Here is a 19,916-nt window from a genome sequence, read left to right on the forward strand (position 1 = left end):
TACTCCGTCTATTTGTATTTGTGTTTGACTTTCTCTCTACTGTGACCAAATAGCATTATTTCAGTTTTACCGAGATTCAAAGTTGGTCTGTTTTTGTCAAACCATCTTTTTAATTTGTTATTATTTGTATTATCTTCTGTGAGTTCTCTCTTGAACACTATTGTATCATCTACAAATAATACTATCTTTAAGTTCTTTGTAACTTTACAAATGTCATTTATATAAAGATTGAACAATTTTGGTCCTTGTACTGATCCCTGTGGTACACCACAAGATATTTTCAGCTCTGTAGACGTGTGTTCGCCTATCTTCACATATCGCTTTCTAACTTCTTACCCAGTTTAAGACCAACCCCCTGATGCCATACCGTTCTAATTTGTTTATTAAGATATTGTGATTAATTGTGTCAAATGCTTTTGTTAAATCCATAAACTCTGCAGCAGCACATTTTTTAACATCTATTGCATTTGTGATCTCTTCTGTTACTTGGATGAATGCCATTGATGTTGAGATGTTGGCTCTGTATCCATATTGGTTGTCTGTGAGTGTTTCCTTTTTATTTATGAATTTGTCCAATCTGTTGTCAAATAGTTTTTCAATAATTTTAGAAATTAGTGGAAGTAGATAAACAGGTGTGTAGTTTGTAAACTGGTGTTTGTCTCCAGTCTTGGAAATTGGTACGACTTTTGCTATTTTAATTTTATCTGGGAATTTGCTAGTTTGAAATGATAGGTTGCTGATATATGTTAAAGGTTCTGAAATCTCTTCAATAACCTTCTTTATCGTTTCCAGGGGTAAGTCGAGGAGCAAAAAACACAAAAACAGCAAGATCATTAAAAATGCTAGAAATGTAGGAAAACTTGCTAGAAGTGATCGCACGTGTAGAACTGTGAACAATCTGGCGAGGGCGCAGAGTGAAGTCCAAACATATAAAGGCTGCAGGTGATGAGTTGATGAAGGCAGGTGAGTTGATTAGGGAGCTGGGATCAGCCATGCCAGGCTGAGAGCTGGAGCCAAGCCTACGCCCAAAACACACCCACTTTCACATAGACAAACACAGAGACATAGACACAAACATAGTCTGTGACAATAGGTTGCTGAAATCTCTTCAATAACCTTTTGTATTGTTTCCATATCAATTCCGTTACAATCAGTTGAGGTCTTGGATTTAATTTTTTTCACGATATTGATTATTTCCTCTTTTGTCACACCTTCCAGGAACATAGAGTTGGGGTTTCTATCTATGGTGTCATTCAAGTGCTCAACTGACTCGAGATCTGGAATATTTTCCTGCAGATTTGGTGCAATGTTCACAAGTACTTATTGAAGCTTTCAGCTACCGGTACTTTGTTCATTTTGTCATTTTTTACATTTCTGTTTTACAAACCCTGTTTCCATATTAGTTGGGAAATTGTGTTAGATGTAAATATAAACGGAATACAATGATTTGCAAATCCTTTTCAACCCATATTCAATTGAATGCACTACAAGACAAGATATTTGATGTTCAAACTCATAAACTTTATTTTATTTTTTGCAAATAATAATTAACTTAGAATTTCATGGCTGCAACACGTGCCAAAGTAGTTGGAAAAGGGCATGTTCACCACTGTGTTACATCACCTTTTCTTTTAACAACACTCAATAAACGATCGGGAACAGAGGAAACTAATTGTTGAAGCTTTTAAAGTGAAATTCTTTCCCATTCTTGTTTTATGTAGGCTTCAATCGTTCAACAGTCCGGGGTCTCCACTGTCGTATTTTGCGCTCCATAATGCGCCACACATTTTCGATGGGAGACAGGTCTGGACTGAAGGCGGGCCAGGAAAGTACCCGCACTTTCTTTTTTGTGAAGCCACGCTGTTGTAACACGTGCTGAATATGGCTTGGCATTGTCTTGCTGAAATAAGCAGGGGCGTCCATGAAAAATACGGCGCGTAGATGGCAGCATATGTTGTTCCAAAACCTGTATGTACCTTTCAGCATTAATGGTGCCTTCACAGATGTGTAAGTTACCCATGCCTTGGGCACTAATGCACCCCCATACCATCACAGATGCTGGCTTTTGAACTTTGTGTCAATAACAGTCTGGATGGTTCGCTTCCCCTTTGACACGATGTCGAATATTTCCAAAAACAATTTGAAATGTGGACTCGTCAGACCACAGAACACTTTTCCACTTTGCATCAGTCCATCTTAGATGATCTCGGGCCCAGAGAAGCCGGCGGCGTTTCTGGATGTTGTTGATAAATGGCTTCCGTTTTGCATAGTAGAGCTTTAACTTGCACTTACAGATGTAGCGGCAAACTGTATTTAGTGACAGTGGTTTTCTGAAGTGTTCCTTAGCCCATGTGGTGATATCCTTTAGAGATTGATGTCGGTTTTTGATACAGTGCCGTCTGAGGGATCAAAGGTCACGGTCATTCAATGTTGGTTTCCGGCCATGCCGCTTACGTGGAGTGATTTCTCCAGATTCTCTGAACCTTTTGATGATATTATGGACCGTAGATGTTGAAATCCCTAAATTTCTTGCAATTGCACTTTGAGAAACGTTGTTCTTAAACTGTTTGACTATTTGCTCACGCAGTTGTGGACAAACGGGTGTCCCATCCTTTCTTGTGAAAGACTGAGCATTTTTTGGGAAGCTGTTTTTATACCCAATCATGGCACCCACCTGTTCCCAATTTACCTGCACACCTGTGGGATGTTCCAAATAAGTGTTTGATGAGCATTCCTCAACTATATCAGTATTTATTGCCACCTTTCCCAACTTCTTTGTCACGTGTTGCTGGCATCAAATTCTAAAGTTAATAATTATTTGCAAAAAATTAAAAATGTTTATCAGTTTGAACATCATAATATGTTGTCTTTGTAGCATATTCAACTGAAAATGGGTTGACAATTATTTGCAAATAATTGTATTTCGTTTATATTTACATCTAACACAATTTCCCAACTCATATGGAAACGGGGTTTGTAGAATTATTTAGGATAATCCTTCTTAGCACCATTTTTAATAATGCTATTTATGATGCCCCATGTTGCTCTCATATTGTTTTAGTTCCGGTCCAATAATTGACTGTAATATGCTTTCCTATGTGTTCGTAGTATGCTAGTTAGCTTGTTATTATATGTTATGTACTTGTTTTCTGCCTCTGTAGATATTTATGTTATAAATGTTCTATATAATGTATTTTTCTTGTTGCAAGCATTGTTCAGACTTGTAACCTCGCTAGAAATATGTCTCGACATTGAGTACGTGTCTCTGGCCCCCTGCCTGCGAGTGGCAATGATGACAGGTACAGACGATTAGTCGAAGTACTTATTGAAGATTTAAAGTACTTTGCTCATTTCTTCATTTTTTACATTTCCATCTGATAATTTTTTAGGTTAATCCTTCTTAGCACCATGGTAGGAGGAGATAGAAATGTAATTATTTAGCAATGTATCAAGTCTGACACTTTTTGCCTCCGCTGTTGCATCTATATTTAGCGCGTAAATACAAACTGGCACAGTTACGCACAAATGACTGCGGTTACTGTGGCGACGAGCAAGCAGCGATCGGTGCAATGACGGACGACAGAGAGATAATCATTTGTCGACATATTTGAACTTATAGAAATACAAATAAAATAAAAAACTCCCTGTTTTGGTCAACAGTAAACCCAAAGAATGTGATGTGTCCAATAATTAGCAGTGAGGGCACTCTGCCTATGCAGCCGGTAACGCAAACATGATTGTAAATGTCTTTGACTTCTGGTGGACTAATTGAATTTGAGTTTGGGCTAAGTGACTTAGAGCCTGCCTAATGACTCCACTCTCTGTAGATTCGTGGTGACACAGCGGGGAACATTAGAGGACAACTCTCATGGGTGTGCACACGGATGCACACAAACACAAACGCACACACAGCAAGGTGACCTACTTTGTGTGTTTGTGCATATCTGTGCAATGTGAGGAGGCACAAGGAATTATAAATGATAAATGGGTTGTACTTGTATAGCGCTTTTCTACCTTCAAGGTACTCAAAGCGCTTAGACACTACTTCCACATTTACCCATTCACACACACATTCACACACTGATGGAGGGAGCTGCCATGCAAGGCGCTAACCAGCAGCCATCAGGAGCAAGGGTGAAGTGTCTTGCTCAGGACACAACGGACATGACGAGGTTGGTACTAGGTGGGGATTGAACCAGGGACCCTCGGGTTGCGCACGGCCACTCTCCCACTGCGCCACGCCGTCCATGCGTATTTAATTAAAATGTAACTGGAGGTTAATTTAAAAAAAAACACAGCCATTCTATCAGCTAACTAACACTTCGTATTACGGGAAATACCCAGAATAAAGTGGATAGAAGGATTAAAAATGCCATAAAACATGAAACAAAAATACGTGTCAACACCATCAGGATAAGAATATCTCCATTTAAAAAACAGATATAAGACAGCCCCTTTTTTTAAGACCTTGTTTTAAATATCTAGTAACTAGTAAGTTGCAATGAAAAAAAATGAAAAAAATTGCATTCTGACTTCTCGATTGTTGTTTGCTAACTCTCCCAACCTTCAGACACTTTTTTTTCACCAGGACTGTGTGTGAGGCCGCATCGTAGTGATTGGAAGAAAAGCTTTGACACTCTTGGGAAGTTGGGACTTAAAATGTACACTCCAAATGTTAGATACGTTGTCTTTATTTTGGCTTAATGTACTCTATATTGGAAATCTGTGTATCATCTATTTATTCATTTTCCAAAATAAAACAAACAAAAAAATAAATAAATAAAGCAAATACATCCATTTACTTCAACTTGATACAGACCTCTTCGGTCCTCCTGTCTTCTACATTTTTATTTTTATTTATTTTTTTACCCGAGAGGCAAAATCCATGTAAAACTACTGTACGTCCAGGTATCAAAGGGAGTCACACAAAATAAGTTCATATGCCTGTCCATTTTCCAATTGTGCACAACACATTATTTTTTTTCGTCTTAGGTCAGGAAACAAATATTGAAAAAACAAGTTAATATTTCCTTTTTTAGTTTTGGTTTCATATTGAAAAGTTATTGATAGTCAATATGGTATTTAAATCTAATGTGTATAGCCTAGAGAAGTGTATTTCTGGTCTTGTCACCCCCTCCCGTGCAGGAGGGCAACACGGCAGTGCGGCTGGATCAAAAGAGACGTCGGAGACTCTTTGCTGAACAAAAAGTTGCTTTATTACAAGCGAGCGTCATTAAACAGGTTTGCAGTACCCGCCCTAGGTCAAAAAATGAAGGACTCCAAAACATCAGTCATATTTTCCTTCTTTGTTTGTCTGGGTGTGTGCTAAGTCAGGACCGCACATCCTGACCATAAAAGGAGATGTTTGTGTGTAAGTGTCTGGAAAACAACTGCTTTAAGTCATAACTCAAATGTTGGCGTTGAGCTAGACAGGTAGTCTTTTCTCAAGGATATAGTTATCACTTTTGCATTCCGAAGTCCCAATTAGAGCCTCTTTTCTTACGAGAAGTGATCCAATCCACCTGCGAATATCAAACTAAGGAGCCTTATCTATTTAATATGTGGTCAAACTGAAATGCCACTTAACCTGTAACACCCCTTGTTGTAAAATTACAATGTTACCTTTAAACCTGTAAGACCCAAATATAGAAAAACCTAAAAAAAAAAAACGTTCAGATGTTGTTGTAGGAGGCATTTGATGCAGAAATAAGAGTTAAAAAAAATGTTTATGTATGTTTTTAGAGAAATGTTGTAATATTGCAACATTGGCTTTTGATGGGAGCAGAATTTCTGTATTTGTACTCACGTTGTCTGAACAATTCAGAACAACTAAGGATTCATTTGCGGGGTTGATTGCTTACTTAGCCCCATAGCGGTATATAACATCAATAACGATGAGGTGGCGACTTGTCCAGGGTGTACCCCGCCTTCCGCCCGATTGTAGCTGAGATAGGCTCCAGCGCCCCCCGCGACCCCAAAGGGAATAAGTGGTAGAAAATGGATGGATGGATGGAATAATCACACATTAGTCATATTTTTATGAAGTAATTTATTAAAAATCTTAAAAATGTTAAACAAGATAAAACTCTTAAAAAATGCTTTTTCCCCCTCTTTTTTTTTCTTTTCATGACATTGGTCATGAAGACTTTCATTGGTGGTGAAAGTCCCAAAAACAGTCCCTGTCGTCAGTAAAGCAAAGGCGAACATCACACTTTCTGCATTGTGTGTTGGTGTATCCTTTATTGCAGCGTCCTCTCCCTGGTTTCCTTGGGAAATGGGCAACTAGATCCTTGCGTACATCCAATGGGAGATGTGCACATCTCTTGCATGGCCTCTTCTGAGCATTCAGAGGGCTTCCTGATGTCACCGTCTGTGTTGCTGAGCTCCCTTTGCCTGAAGATGGTCGTCCTCTCTTTGGAGTTTGAAGTGTGGCATTGAATTATTATATAATTAATTATACGTCTCTTTGCTGGACACCTTGAGCGCTTCACAGTCCCGCTTGTAGAGCAGCCAGACATTGACCAAGCCAGGATGATGGTGTGCCAGACGATGTACATGTACCAGCGTTGAATCTTCTGCACAGGTTCAGGTCCATCAAAGGATGACACAAGTGTCTCTCGCTCTCTCAGTCGTGCTCAGGCGAGCTTCAATCGGAGTCTCCAATCATTCCGGTTCCCCATACACCCGGCCAGCTCAGTAGAGCTTTCAGGATGTCCACGTACGTTAGCGCGGGACGTCCTCGCAATCGATGCCCGTGCGTTGGTTCCCATAGGACCAGCCTGCTGGCCGGGAGCTCCCAATGTCTGTGGCAGTGGCCGGCCAGCCTCATCCTCCTAGCTGTTACCTTCTTGCTGAGCCTCGGCAGTTGTCCGTATAGATCCTTGTTGGTGATGTGGATGTTACGGTCCAAGTGTGACGGCCTGCTGTCATACCATTTGACAGCACAGATGTTGTGATTCCCTTCCACTCTGACGTCATAGCTTCCTCTCTCCTTTTTCTTCAAGCTCTTCTCGTCTTCAAGGTTACAGTTGGGTGCGCACCTGCCTGGCTGTTCCCACGTAATGAATTCCCCGATCAAGGAGCTTCACTAATAATGGAACACAGGTGAAGTAGTTGTCTGCATACAGTTTGTAGTTCTGACCTTGTGGAAGTGTGGAAGCAAGTTTCATCACAACCTCACCTGACAATCCAAGTTCAGATTTGGCTCGTATTCCGTTGACACTGCCTTGGTAGACATCAATTCCCACATCATGCCAGAGATTCGAGTTCTCACCCACACTTAGAATGCTCATTGGTTTGGCTTGCCTCCCATACATTTCTTGATGCTGCTGAATTTCCCCTTGAAAGGAATCATCTCATCCAGAGGTGTGCTCTTCTGGTACCGCCTGCAGGCATTTCTCTCTGAAGGAAACAAGCCACAGTCTGAGTTTTGATAGTTTGTCTTTCTTTTCCGTCTCAGATACTGTCATGTTGTTTACAAAATGTAATGACGTCAACAGGGATTGGAATCTGTTGCGTGGCATCACATCAGCAACAGGGGAGTACCACGTCTCTGTCTCCCAATACTTACAGGTTCCAGCCATTTGTACCAGGCTCATCTTCAGGGACATGCCAAGCATTTTTTCTATTTCCTTTGCAGTGGTGTTTACAGATGTTAGAGCTGTACTCATTCGTGTTTTGTGCCAGAGCATCAACCATGTCTTTGGACACAAACTTCTGGAGGTATTCCAATGGTGTGTGGAGGAAAATGTCATCTGCTGTGATATCCAGACCAGAAAAATCAGTGCTACGTGTTAGTCACAAATAACTCTTACGTTTTATGTCTGGTTTGAAGTGATGTAGTTATATATATATATATATATATATATATATATATATATATATATATATATATATATATATATATATATATATATATATATATATATATATATACATATATATATATATATATATATATATATATATATATATATATATGTATATATATATATATATATATATATATATATATATATATATATATATATATATATATATATATATATATATATATATATATATATATATGTATATGTGTGTATCAGTGACGTGCGGGGCCTCACCTGCCATCATGGAAAGAAAAAAAATGTAAAAAGAAAAAAAAATAATTAAATTGTTATATGTATTCAGTGATTATACTATAAAGTTATTTTCCATTTAACTTCACCAGTTTTAGATTATTTTTATTCAAAATCGCTGAATTTTCACATTTGCCTTTCAAGTACTGAGAAGAGACGGTGCGGTGATCAGCAGCCAGTTGAGGCACGTCACTCAGTTGTGCCTCACCATGGATTGCGGACTCGGCTAACTGCTGGCCTGCTGTGCAGTGAGACCGTATTGCTATATGAACTATATTATACATTTCCATAGTTTAGTTAGCTGAGGTATATAATGTACAGTGTATTTTGTCAACAACTGTATGTGTGTAAAGTATTTCTTGTGCTGAGCAATCATAACACTGCTGCGAAGACGCACTGTGTGAGGCTCGCAGTAATCTCGCCTCCTGGTGCCGGTTAATGCACCCCCACCGCAGAATGCACCCCCCGACGGGAGCGCCACACCTACTAAAGCCCACACCCAAACCCTCCACGTGCAAGACCGAATCCACCCAAAAAAAGTCACTTAACAAGAAGCCAAAAAGTGCAAAAACAACAACTTTCGCGCCGGAGGAGCCGTGAACGACTGCAGGGACACAACATTAGGTACACCTGCAGACTGCAGCACGGATTTCATATTTCATTCATTCACAACTCCTCCAACACGAACACCACTGTTTCCGCACTTATAAGTAAAGGTAAGACCATAATAAAGTTTTTTTAATTAAATGTGCTTTTTTGTGTGCTACAGTTTGTATGTGTAAAGTTAAAGTTACGTTAATGTACCAATGATTGTCACACACACACTAGGTGTGGTGAAATTTGTCCTCTGCATTTGACCCATCCCCTTGTTCACCCCCTGGGAGGTGAGGGGAGCAGTGGGCAGCAGCGGTGCCGCGCCCGGGAATAATTTTTGGTGATTTAACCCCCAATCCCAACCCTTGATGCTGAGTGCCAAGCAGGGAAGAATGCTGGTATGAGCTTTTAAACATAACCCGTTAACTGCTGCCAATCAAATGGTGAATAAGATACTCTTTAGGGTTCATATGTTTGTAAATCTGACTGTGATGAAGTCAGTGCCTCACCAGCCATCAACCTCACCGCACGTCACTGGTGTGTATGTACAGGTAAAAGCCAGTAAATTAGAATATTTTGAAAAACTTGATTTATTTCAGTAATTGCATTCAAAAGGTGTAACTTGTACATTATATGTATTCATTGCACACAGACTGATGCATTCAAATGTTTATTTCATTTAATTTTGATGATTTGAAGTGGCAACAAATGAAAATCCAAAATTCCGTGTGTCACAAAATTAGAATATTACTTAAGGCTAATACAAAAAAGGGATTTTTAGAAATGTTGGCCAACTGAAAAGTATGAAAATTAAAAATATGAGCATGTACAATACTCAATACTTGGTTGGAGCTCCTTTTGCCTCAATTACTGCGTTAATGCGGCGTGGCATGGAGTCGATGAGTTTCTGGCACTGCTCAGGTGTTATGAGAGCCCAGGTTGCTCTGATAGTGGCCTTCAACTCTTCTGCGTTTTTGGGTCTGGCATTCTGCATCTTCCTTTTCACAATACCCCACAGATTTTCTATGGGGCTAAGGTCAGGGGAGTTGGCGGGCCAATTTAGAACAGAAATACCATGGTCCGTAAACCAGACACGGGTAGATTTTGCGCTGTGTGCAGGCGCCAAGTCCTGTTGGAACTTGAAATCTCCATCTCCATAGAGCAGGTCAGCAGCAGGAAGCATGAAGTGCTCTAAAACTTGCTGGTAGACGGCTGCGTTGACCCTGGATCTCAGGAAACAGAGTGGACCGACACCAGCAGATGACATGGCACCCCAAACCATCACTGATGGTGGAAACTTTACACTAGACTTCAGGCAACGTGGATCCTGTGCCTCTCCTGTCTTCCTCCAGACTCTGGGACCTCGATTTCCAAAGGAAATGCAAAATTTGCTTTCGTCAGAAAACATGACTTTGGACCACTCAGCAGCAGTCCAGCTCTTTTTTTCCTTAGCCCAGGTGAGACGCTTTTCGCGCTGTTTCTTGGTCAACAGTGGCTTGACACGAGGTATGCGGCAGTTGAAACCCATGTCTTTCAAGCGTCTCTTGGTGGTGGATCTTGAAGCACTGACTCCAGCAGCTGTCCACTCCTTCTGAATCTCCCCCACATTTTTGAATGGGTTTTTTTTCACAATCTTGACCAGGGCGCGGTGATCCCTATCGCTTGTACACTTTTTCTGACCACAGTTTTTCCTTCCCTTTGCCTCTCCATTAATGTGTTTGGACACAGAGCTCTGAGAACAGCCAGCCTCTTCAGCAATAACCTTTTGTGTCTTTCCCTCCTTGTGCAATGTGTCGATCAATCAATCAATCTTTATTTATATAGCCCTAAATCACAAGTGTCTCAAAGGGCTGCACAAGCCACAACGACATCCTCGGTACAAAGCCCACATACGGGCAAGGAAAAACTCACCCCAGTGGGACGTCGATGTGAATGACTATGAGAAACCTTGGAGAGGACCGCATATGTGGGTAACCCCCCCCCCCCCCCCCCTCTATGGGGGGGGTTGCCTTTTGGACAGCTGTCAAATCTGAAGTCTTCCCCATGTTTGTGTAGGCTTCAGAACTGGACTGAGAGACCATTTAAAGCCCTTTGCAGGTGTTTTGAGTTAATCAGCTGATTAGTTTGTGGCACCAGGTGTCTTCAAAATTTAACCCTTACACAATATTCTAATTTTGTGACACACGGAATTTTGGATTTTCATTTGTTGCCACTTCCAATCATCAAAATTAAATGAAATAAACATGTGAATCCATCAGTCTGTGTGCAATGAATAAATATAATGTACAAGTTACACCTTTTGAATGCAATTACTGAAATAAATCAAATTTTTCAAAATATTCTAATTTACTGGCTTTTACCTGTATATATTATAAGTGATTTTACTAGAGTGTACTTCAAACAGTACATAAATGGGGTACATTGACGACTGCTATCTGGTGGTAATAAGTTGAACTGCATCCTCAGCCAACAGGAAGTGTGACATTAGTCAGAATGATTTCAACACCAATCAGTTTATTGATCAGCCGAGGTCAAAGGTCAGGGGCAGACACCTGAGGGTTGCGCAAGGACTGGACCACCTGTGTCAGCATAGAGTTGCAGAGCGCGGCGTAAGGATTCATGCGCACCACCTGCCGGCGGGCAAAGTCGCTGCCCAGCGCCGCCGCCTTCTGGAAGTCTGCCAGAGCCAAGTCCTCCTGACCCCGCAACCTGTGGACCAGACCCCTCTGGACCAGCGCCTGGCGGGAAGTCACACCTGCACCTGTGCTCAGAGACATGGCTCGCTCCAAGTCCTCCAGCGCACCTGGGGGAAGACCACCGTACATCAATACAGTTACACAACTCCAACATAATCACAAGACAACGACACGACTACTAGAGACATGGCTCGGTCCAAGTCCTCCAGCGCACCTGGGGGCAGACCACTGCTCTTACACACACCCCATGTACAGTTACACAACTACAACACATATACTGTACATCATGACAGTTACACAACTACAACACGCATACTGTATATCATGACAGTTACACAACTACAACACATATCCTGTACATCATGACAGTTACACAACTACAACACATATACTGTACATCATGACAGTTACCAACTACAACACATATAATGTACATCATGACAGTTACCAACTATAACACATATACTGTACATCATGACAGTTACATAACCATAACACATATACGGTATATCATGACAGTTACACAACTACAACACATATACTGTACATCATGACAGTTACACAACTACAACACATATACTGTACATCATGACAGTTACACAACTACAACACATATACTATACATCATGACAGTTACAAAACTTTCTACACTTATACTGTACATCATGACAGCTGCACAACTACAACACTTATACTGTACATCATGACAGTTACACAACTACAACACAACTTTAACACATTGACTGTGTATCAATACAGTTACACAATTACAACACATATACTGTACATCAATACAGTTACACAACTACAACAAAACTACAACACATTTCCTGTACATGAATACAGTTACACAACTACAACACAACTACACAGTATATACTGTACATGAATACATTTACACAACTACAACACATGTACCTTGTGGTTAGAGTGTCCGCCCTGAGATGGGTAGGTCGTGAGTTCAAACCCCGACCGAGTCATACCAAAGACTATAAAAATGGGAGCCATTACCTCCCTGCTTGGCACTCAGCATCAAGGGTTGGAATTGGGGGTTAAATCACCAAAAAGGATTCCCGGGCGCGGCTACCGCTGCTGCTCACTGCTCCCCTCATCTCCAAGGGGGTGATCAAGGGTGATGGGTCAAATGCAGGGGACACATTTCACCACACCTAGTGTGTGTGTGACAATCACTGGTACTTTAACTTAACTTTATACTGTACATGAATACAGTTCAACAACTACAACACAACTACACAACATATACTGTACATGAATACATAAACACAACTACTACACGATATTCACACAACTAGAACACAACTACAACACAATATTCACACAACTACCAACACAATTTTCACACAACTACAACACAACGACAACACAAATACAACATAACTACACAACATATACTGTACATGAATAGTTATACAACTACAACACAACTACAACATAATTACAATACAACTACACAACTACTACACAACTACACCTTGTATACTGTACATTAATACATTTACACAACTACAACACAACGACAACACAATTACAACACAACTACAACACAATTACAACACGACTACAACACACGTACGTTGCAAATACACAACTACAACCCTACTACACAACTACGACAAAACTATGTCCTACTGTACATGAATAGAGTTACACAACTACACAACATAGTCCATGTCCTACTGTACATGAATATAGTCACACAGCTACACAACATATTCCATGTCCTACTGTACATGAATACAGTTACACAACTACACAACATTGTCCATGTCCTACTGTACATGAATACAGTTACACAACTACACTACATAGTCCATGTCCTACTGTACATGAATACAGTTACACAACTACACAAGATAGTCCAGGTCCTACTGTACATGAATACAGTTACACAACTACACAACATAGTCCACGTTCTACTGTAAATGCATACAGTTACACAACTACACAACATATTCCATGTCCTACTGTACATGAATACAGTTACACAACTACACAACATTGTCCATGTCCTATTGTACATGAATACAGTTACACAACTACACAATATAGTCCATGTCCTACTGTGCATAAATACATTTACACAGCTACACAACATAGTCCAACATAGGTTGAATATACAACCCATCTTCCTGGGTTAAATTAACTTACCGTAGTGTCGCCGTTCAACTGACCCAGCATTTGGATTGAATATACAATCCATCTTGCTGGGTTAAATTAACCCAGTGTCGCAGATCAAAAGACCCAGCATTTGGGTTGAATATACAACCCATCTTGCTGGGTTAAATTAACCCAGTGTTGCAGTTCAAAAGACCCAGTAATTGGGTTGAATATACAACCCATCTTGCAGGGTTAAATTAACTCAGTGTCACAGCTCAAAAGACCCAGCATTTGGGTTGAATATAAAACCCATCTTGCTGGGTTAAATTAACCCAGTGTCGCAGTTCAAAAGACCCAGTATTTGGGTTGAATATACAACCCATCTTGCTAGGTTAAATTAACCCAGTGTCACAGTTCAAAAGACCCAGCATTTGGGTTGAATATACAACCCATCTTGCTGGGTTAAATTAACCCAGTGTTGCAGTTCAAAAGACCCAGTATTTGGGTTGAATATACAACCCATCTTGCAGGGTTAAATTAACCCAGTGTCGCAGTTCAAATGACCCAGTATTTGGGTTAAATATATAACCCATCTTGCTGGGTTAAATCAAGCCAGTGCTGGGTTGGTCCAATAGAGTGATACTGTGTGTTACCCGCCGTGTTGCCCAGGAGTCGTAAGGTCTGAGCTCGGTTGTTGTAGGCGGACGGGCGCTGAGGTAGAACTTGGATGGCCTGAGAGAAGATGTCAAGGGCTTCCTGCAAGTGTCCATCCTCGGCCGCTGACACGCCGCGTCCTTCCAAGTCCTTGACTTCCCTCAGCTTGTCCGCGTCAAACAAAATGTCTGGCAGGCCGCAGAGAAGGAAGGACAACATGTTGTAAAGTTTGGACCTGCTGGATGACCAACATGAGAAGAAGCTGACCTTCATCCATCAAGTCCTGGTCCACTTCCAGGTGCGGGACATCTTCAAAGGGACTGTTAGGGCTGAAGATGGCCTGCAGGACCGCTCTGTCGTGTGCTGACGCCATCATGAGCACCCAGAAGATCACCCAGTCAGCCTGCAGCTCCCTCACACTGTGAGGCAACATCTGCTCAGCCAATAGGAGCAGGGGGCGGGGTGAGGCAACATCTGCTCAGCCAATAGGAGCAGGGGGCGGGTGGACCTTGGTCAACATCTGTTTGCCATCATCGACTGATGGAAGTTTCACACACACACACACGCACACACACACACACACACACACACACACACACACACACACACACACACACACACACACACACACACACACACACACACACACACACACACACAATTTACAAAAAACTGCAAAAGGACCCCTTGGACACGCCCACTTTGTTACATGACATCACCTCAACTCTCTTTAGCTTGTTAGCTTCCCGCCACAAGCAGAAGATGGTCGTTCAAGACAGAAGGAGTGTTATTGCAGCTGGAACCACAAACTTCAAAAAGTAAACCTTCAAGGTGCAAATGTTTTTACATTTTTGGGGAGTATACTGGTTTCATTGGAGCATTATACTGGTTTCACAACAGGATTTTACTGGTTTCACAGGAGCATTATACTGGTTTCACAACAGGATTTTACTGGTTTCACAGAAGCATTATAATGGTTTCACAGGAGCATTATACTGGTTTCACAACAGGATTAAACTGGTTTTACAGGAGCATTATACTGGTTTCACAGGGGCATTATCCTGGTTTCACAACCGGATTAAACTGGTTTTACAGGAGCATTATACTGGTTTCACAGGGGCTATCCTGCCTTCCTTAAGCACACTTGTACACGAAGGCAGTAAGTTCAACACCTTCCGCTCATCAAAACTCTGAACACCAGGTTGACTGATGGAGGCCAGGTTTATTGACAATTGCAAGGGTAAAACTGTAGGACACAAACGTAAATATAAATGCATGAATTAAATGAACTTAATAATGTCATATCACAGACCACAGATTATCAAGTATTGCATTTGAATTAAATCTAAGTTTAACTTTATCACACACCACTGTATGTGTTGTTATGATTAATAATATCCGTGACATATGAGCGTTCTACTGTTTAAATTGTCTTAAGTAACAGTACAACAAACGTCCACTAGATGGCGGCAGATGACAACAAATGAAAGTTAGCCGACATGAACAGGTACTGCAATCAGCGATCGTCTAACATCATAAAACACACACATTTCACAGCTAAATATGACTCATTGTGTACTACAAACATTAAATATGGGTACATACCAACGATGCCACGAACAGCATAAGATGTGATAGTTTGCTGAGAAACACGAGGAATGAGGCGGAGTTGTGCGCACCTGTCTGAAATACTTCCGGAGTCTAAACACGTGACCTATCTGCGTGTTTCTTAAAGGTACAGCTCACTTAACAGAACCAACTGAAATGACTCGAAAATAAACACACACTAAATAAAGTCATCTTAATAACCGTGGCAGAACACTCCCCGCCTGGCATTATCAAATGTCATCACTTAAATGTCCCTACAGCTCTTATTGTTCCTAATCAGGAGCAAGAAGGAGGACTGTCTCTGAAATGGGACGCAGGAAGAGTTTAGTCCCATCTTTCCTGTAGACCTTGATCTCCACTTGCCGCACCTTACCGTCTTTGCTTGGAAAGACTTGAGTAATCAAGCCCAGAGGCCACTCGTTTCTTGCAAGCTGGTTGTCTTTGAGAAGGACAATACTCCCAAGCTGAAGGTCTGGGGTGGAGGCCATCCACTTTCTCCGTGGTTGAAGTGATGCAAGGTATTGTTTCTTCCATCTACTCCAGAAAGTTTGGGCAAGATGTTGGACTTGACGCCACTGGGACTTGTGAAGGTCTTTGATCCAATCACCGACTGGGGCAGAAGGAATACTCACCTTTTGGGTGAGGAGGGTCGCTGGAGTAAGGATGAGGGGGTCGTCCGGGTCAGTCGACACTGGGATCAGAGGTCTGGCATTAATGATTGCAGCAACCTCTGCCATCAGTGTAGTGAGTGCTTCGTGAGTGAGTCGTGAAGCTCCCAGCTGGAGGAACATGGAGTCCAGAATCCTTCGTGCTACTCCAATCATCCTCTCCCATGAACCACCCATATGAGAGGCGTGAGGAGCGTTGAACTTCCATTCACATCCTTGATCCAAGAGATACTTCTCGACCGAAGCATTAATGATGTTTGAGGAGATCTTCAGCTCTTTACACGCGCTGACAAAGTTAGTTCCTCGGTCTGAACGAATAAGCTTCACAGGGCCCCTAACAGCAAGGAAACGCCGAAGAGCGTTGATGAAGCTTGACGTGTCGAGAGATTCTATTACCTCGATGTGGACAGCTCGAACACTCATGCAGGTAAATAACACTGCCCACCGTTTACTCTGAGCAAAGCCACCTCTTGTACGTCGTGAAGACACAGCCCACGGTCCGAACACATCCAAGCCAACATTTGTGAATGGAGGTTCAGTAGAGAGGCGATCTTCCGGAAGGTCGGCCATCTTCTGTGTCTGATGGGGGCCTCGTAGTTTATTATCGGGGAGACGGCGCCTTAGTGACTTGAAAGGCAGCGGAGCTACCCAGCTGTTGTTTTTATCTTTCTTTAAATTGTTTCTCATGATTTTCAAGAAAGAAATGTCCTCAATTGATGGAGAAACTTTGTCATCATCCCTTGTCTGTTGAAACACTGTGGAGCCCAACTCCTCAGCTTCTCGACTGCATGTAGGAATCCCTGTTGTCTGTATCTTAGGATAGTCTTTGTACTGAAACTGACTGCACCTCTCTTTCACCTGCAGGGTGTTTGGGCATGGTTGAAAGATGGAGGGGCGTTTGCATTCTGCTGTCTGGGTATAGAAGGCATTTACACTGTCTGGCTTGTACACACCTCCCAAGCAGACATTACCAACTATTACCCATCCCAGGTCGAGTTTCTGTGCATAAGGAGCATCTCGAGGGCCGTTCAACTGTTTGCGAACTTTGTGGGCTGCGATAATGTCTCGCCCTAGGAGAAGCAGAATGGGTGTACTCTGTTCGAGCTCTGGGATGAATTGAGCAATAGACTTCAGGTGGGGGTGATTAGATGCAGCATTGGGAGTTGGGATCTCTGATCTATTGTTAGGGATGTCGTTGCATTCAACCAGACTTGGTAGAGGAAGACTGACTTTCCCGTCCATGGATTCGATCTGGTAACCTGTAGCTCTTCTCCCCATGGTTTCTGTTACTCCCGAACAGGTTCGGAGAGAGTATGGAGAGGGGGATCCTTGCACTTTGAAGGTGTCGAAGAACTCAGACCGGGCCAAGGATCTGTTGCTGTGTTCGTCAATGATAGCGTAGACCTTTATTGCCTTCTCTTGACGGTTGACGGGGTAGATTTTAACCAAACAGATTTTAGAACATGACCTGTCGCTTTGATCACCACCACAGACTGTAGTGCAGCTGCTGGCAACTTCTGAAGATGTTGGCTCCCCGCCATGCTTTGAAGAGGGGTATGGCTCCTCTGTCTGTGGTGCTGGTCCTGGATGAAGAGCAGAGTTATGTTTCTCACTCCCACATTCAGTGCATGTGGCCGTATACTTGCAGTCTCTAGCCATGTGTTTTGAAGATGTGCAACATTTAAAGCAGATCTTGTGTTCTCTGAGGAATGCTTTCCTTTCTTCTATGGGTTTATCTCGGAAAGCTCGACATTTCCTCAGAAGGTGGGGTTTTTTATGAATTGGGCAGTGACGTTCGGGGTTCTCAGCTTCATCACTGTGTTCTGTAGGAGAGACGTCCATCTTGTGGACTGATATTTCTTTTGGTTTGGTTGTTCTAAAGGTCTTGTCCGTCATTGCAATGTCAGCTTGAACAGCAAAGTTGAAACTAGGGTCATTTCTGATTTTAGCCTGATGGAAAATAAAGTCCACAAATACTTCAAAGGGAGGGAATGAGACTCGACAACGTTCTTTGTAATCGGACCCAACAGACAGCCATTTCTCTTGCAGACTAGAGGGCAACTTATGGACAAGAGGACTTATTCCTCTGGCTGTGTCGAGGTAGTGAAGGCCGGGAAGAGTTCCATCTGTCTTGGCCGCCTGCAGTTCCATAAGAAGGTCACTGAGCTCATGAAGTTTTGCATAGTCTTTGTAGGTGATTTTGGGGAAGTTGCTGATGCGTTGGAAGAGTGCCTCTTCGACAACTTCAGGGGCTCCGTAGCATGCGTCCAGTCTGTCCCATATCATCTGAAGTCCTCTTTGAGGTTGGCTAGTGTTGACAGCTCGAATACGTTTTGCATGTTCTCCTGACTCTTTCCCAAGCCACTTGACCAGCAAATCCATTTCCTCGCTGCATGTTAGATGAAGTCCTCTTACTGCGTTTTGAAAGGACTGTTGCCAAGCGCTGTAACTCTCCGGCTGGTCGTTGAATTGGGTCATACATGTAGTAACCAGTTCACGTCGAGCGAAATATCTGATGACATCACTCATACCTGATCTGTCATGATGAGCATTATGAGGAGTGTTACTGGACATGGCGGGATACTGAAAACCATTATTACTTGATCCCTGTGGGTTATGATAACCTTGAGTATTCTTGAAGGAAAGGGGTGTGGTCATAGAGGGTTGTGGCTGCTTTACAGTTACTCTGCTTGCTGCTGTTTGTGTGATGTTGGAAGCAGCTGGCCTATCTACTGCTATGGACTGGGGAGCATGGTGATAGTTTCTTGGTGCTGGGTCTAAACATAGATGGCTGCTTTCATTTTGAGAAGGAAAATGAGGATGTGGATGCAGTGCCGGGGTTGAATGTGTGTGTAGCTGACCAACACTGTCCTGGATGAAGGGGTGAAGAGGGGCGTTGGATTGTGTGCCTCGCTCACGAGCACCATCCTGAGCGTATTCTTCTAATGCTAAAGACGAATGTTCTTTAGACTGTTCAGTGACATATTCTCTGGTCCGCCCTAGAGGATCACAGGGAATCTCTTGAAGTGGGAGCTTCTTGCTACTTTGCACACTGCCATCCATGTTGAACGCTGCTTCTAGCGCCTCAGCCTCCGCTTCAGCTACAGCTGCATCTCTTTCTAGAGACAGTTTCATCATTCGTGCTTCTAATTGGGCTTTTTCCATTGCTAGGATCATGTCTTTTTCTGCAAAGTTCAGTCGTGCTTTTGCTGCCTCTGCGTTGGCACGGGCTAAAGCCGCAGCATTCCCTGCAGATGATTTTGTGGAGCGTGATGTGTAGGATCTAGACTTCAGCGACGGCTCCTTTGAATCCATGATGTATGTTCGGCGTGAAACTGTGTTATCTTATACGATGAAGTCGTTGTTTTACTATCCTGCCTTCCTTAAGCACACTTGTACACGAAGGCAGTAAGTTCAACACCTTCCGCTCATCAAAACTCTGAACACCAGGTTGACTG

General features: G+C 42.4%; 2 protein-coding genes across 3 annotated transcripts; both read right to left on the bottom strand.

Annotated features, from left to right (window-relative positions):
• Positions 1 to 11,208: 11,208 nt before the first annotated feature.
• On the bottom strand, positions 11,209 to 14,616 carry ttc36 (tetratricopeptide repeat domain 36). Its single transcript, XM_061973108.2, has 3 exons — positions 14,450 to 14,616; positions 14,182 to 14,370; positions 11,209 to 11,517 (listed from the first exon to the last, which is right to left on the bottom strand). Exons 1-3 carry the CDS (start codon positions 14,613 to 14,615, stop codon positions 11,246 to 11,248), a joined length of 627 nt encoding a protein of 208 aa, XP_061829092.1. The 5' UTR covers position 14,616; the 3' UTR covers positions 11,209 to 11,245.
• On the bottom strand, positions 14,608 to 19,090 carry LOC133614825 (uncharacterized). 2 transcript variants are annotated; one of them, XM_061973107.2, is made up of 2 exons: positions 15,788 to 19,090; positions 14,608 to 14,719 (listed from the first exon to the last, which is right to left on the bottom strand). In XM_061973107.2, exon 1 carries the CDS (start codon positions 19,030 to 19,032, stop codon positions 16,063 to 16,065), a length of 2,970 nt encoding a protein of 989 aa, XP_061829091.1. In that variant the 5' UTR covers positions 19,033 to 19,090; the 3' UTR covers positions 14,608 to 14,719; positions 15,788 to 16,062. The 2 variants fall into 2 exon arrangements, with proteins under 2 accessions (XP_061829091.1, XP_061829090.1); XM_061973106.2 differs by lacking the exon at positions 14,608 to 14,719 and adding an exon at positions 15,306 to 15,428.
• Between the last annotated feature and the right edge of the window lie 826 nt (positions 19,091 to 19,916).

Source organism: Nerophis lumbriciformis, linkage group LG17 (genome assembly GCF_033978685.3).
Source record: "Nerophis lumbriciformis linkage group LG17, RoL_Nlum_v2.1, whole genome shotgun sequence".
In the NCBI taxonomy this organism is placed as follows: Eukaryota; Metazoa; Chordata; class Actinopteri; order Syngnathiformes; family Syngnathidae; genus Nerophis; species Nerophis lumbriciformis.

Excerpts from the sequence above, each read along its gene's own strand:
- LOC133614825 (XM_061973107.2), bottom strand. The coding sequence starts at position 19,032 with ATGTCCAGTAACACTCCTCATAATGCTCATCATGACAGATCAGGTATG.
- ttc36 (XM_061973108.2), bottom strand. The coding sequence starts at position 14,615 with ATGTTGCCTCACAGTGTGAGGGAGCTGCAGGCTGACTGGGTGATCTTC. Across the intron at positions 14,371-14,449 it reads CCAGGACTTGATGGATGAAG|ACATTTTGTTTGACGCGGAC; the intron begins GTCAGCTTCTTC and ends GCGGCCTGCCAG. Across the intron at positions 11,518-14,181 it reads ACTCCTGGGCAACACGGCGG|GTGCGCTGGAGGACTTGGAG; the intron begins GTAACACACAGT and ends GTCTTCCCCCAG.